General features: G+C 39.5%; 1 protein-coding gene across 11 annotated transcripts in view; it reads right to left on the bottom strand.

The window, feature by feature from the left end:
* Positions 1-1,383, bottom strand: part of Rnf214 (ring finger protein 214) — a 45,246-nt gene that overhangs the window by 8,178 nt on the left and 35,685 nt on the right. For 6 of the 11 annotated variants that reach the window (XR_002386812.2, XR_002386815.2, XR_002386810.2 and 3 more), the window contains exons 13-15: positions 1,277-1,381; positions 917-1,012; positions 467-613 (exon numbers count right to left, since the gene is read on the bottom strand). Coding sequence is in view for 5 of the 11 variants with exons in the window: in XM_087212417.1 (XP_087068543.1) it covers positions 917-1,012; positions 1,277-1,381 (201 nt within the window). In the remaining 6 variants the exon portion in view is untranslated. The remainder of the gene's footprint in view (positions 1-466; positions 614-916; positions 1,013-1,276; positions 1,382-1,383) is intronic. The other 5 variants (XM_087212417.1, XM_087212416.1, XM_021237854.2 and 2 more) reach the window with 1 other exon arrangement.

The raw sequence follows: 1,383 nt of genomic DNA, 5'->3' as shown, positions 1-1,383 counted from the left end.
CTGGAAAGAAAGAGAGACACACCTCAGGTTTATTTGAGAAGAAAAAGGGAAGGAAGGAGAGAATGCCATTAAGGTTCATAAGGACTAAGCCTGAAAAGTTCTCACTGTGGGGGACCAAATGGGCTATTTTACTGGCTCTTATCCATAGAAATCTTCAGAGCAGGTGAACCTGCTGATTTTACTGGGACCAGAAATAATTAGCTATAGTAATAAGGGGCTCACAAAGCTCCCTTTTGTTCAGTATCAAATGTGGCTTGTTCCTTATGATCCATTTGACCTGAAATAAGTTTCCATCTAATACTCATCACTTTCAAATCTTTTTTTTTTTCACCTTCAAATCTTAATCAGAACTTTTTCTTATTTAAAAAAAAAATTAGTTATCAATTCAGTTTCTACCTCATGGAAAAACAAAATGAACAAAACCAAATAGCTATGAAAGAATCAACCTTGCTTCTGAGAGACTTACCTCTGCCTAATAATGTAAGCAAACAAGAATGATCTGTGAGTCAATGGAGATAATCTCCTAGGTAGTCCTTCAGGCTAGTCTGTTAATGCAGTTACTAATCTCACATTCAGGCTCCTTATTCCATTTCTCTCCTCTAAGCAAAGTCTCCTGACAATGCAACATTTGAAAAAATGTTTGAAACACAGAAGTACTTCTTATTGTCAATTTTCTAAGAAAGTGACTTACAATGCTCTACTATGAACTGCTTACCCAGTTCTTTGAAAGGAAGGGGATAAAAAGAAGTGGGGAGATCCTCATTGCAATATTCTGAATTCTGATGTTCAAGCCCCAGTTTACTAAAAACCCTATGGTTAGATATTAATGATGAGCATCAACCCAGTAAAATATTCAAGAAAAATTATCTCTGCCATCAAAGAAGAGTAGAAAATGAGGAAGGTATGTAGTACCCACCTCCTTGTGCAACACATGAGAGCAAGCCATTGGATGCAGCTCATTGGGCTGGACAAGTTTCTGGCACATAAGACACAGCTTACAAGTGGCTGGAGCCTGCACACAGAAAAGGCATGGTCACACAGTAAGAACCTGTGGGTCACCTTGCCTCTTATGCCCACGACCCTTCTATTATTTCCATGTAGCAAAATGATTTTACACCAAAAGATATAAAAGCCCAAAGATAGATTCTTGCCTAAAGTACATGCATATTCCCAGTAAGGCTGCATACAAGCCAGCTGACGAGATGATGGTTTCTTCATTCACATCACCTGTAAACCCAGTTTCTCCACATACCAGTATTAAGAGAAAGAGTCTTACATGTGAAGACCTTCCAGGATATGAAACTTGGGCAGAAGGCAAGAACATTGGGGTACTGATTTGGGCCAGTGGAGCAGGGTACAAGGCCCGGATCCGACCAAGTGGCT

Source organism: Heterocephalus glaber, unplaced genomic scaffold (assembly GCF_053883595.1).
Source record: "Heterocephalus glaber isolate CG9 unplaced genomic scaffold, H.glaber_assembly_v1.0 deba00001429, whole genome shotgun sequence".
NCBI lineage: Eukaryota > Metazoa > Chordata > Mammalia > Rodentia > Bathyergidae > Heterocephalus > Heterocephalus glaber.
The sequence above is the reverse complement of the archived record's forward strand: the minus strand, read 5'-3'. Positions and strand labels throughout refer to the sequence as shown.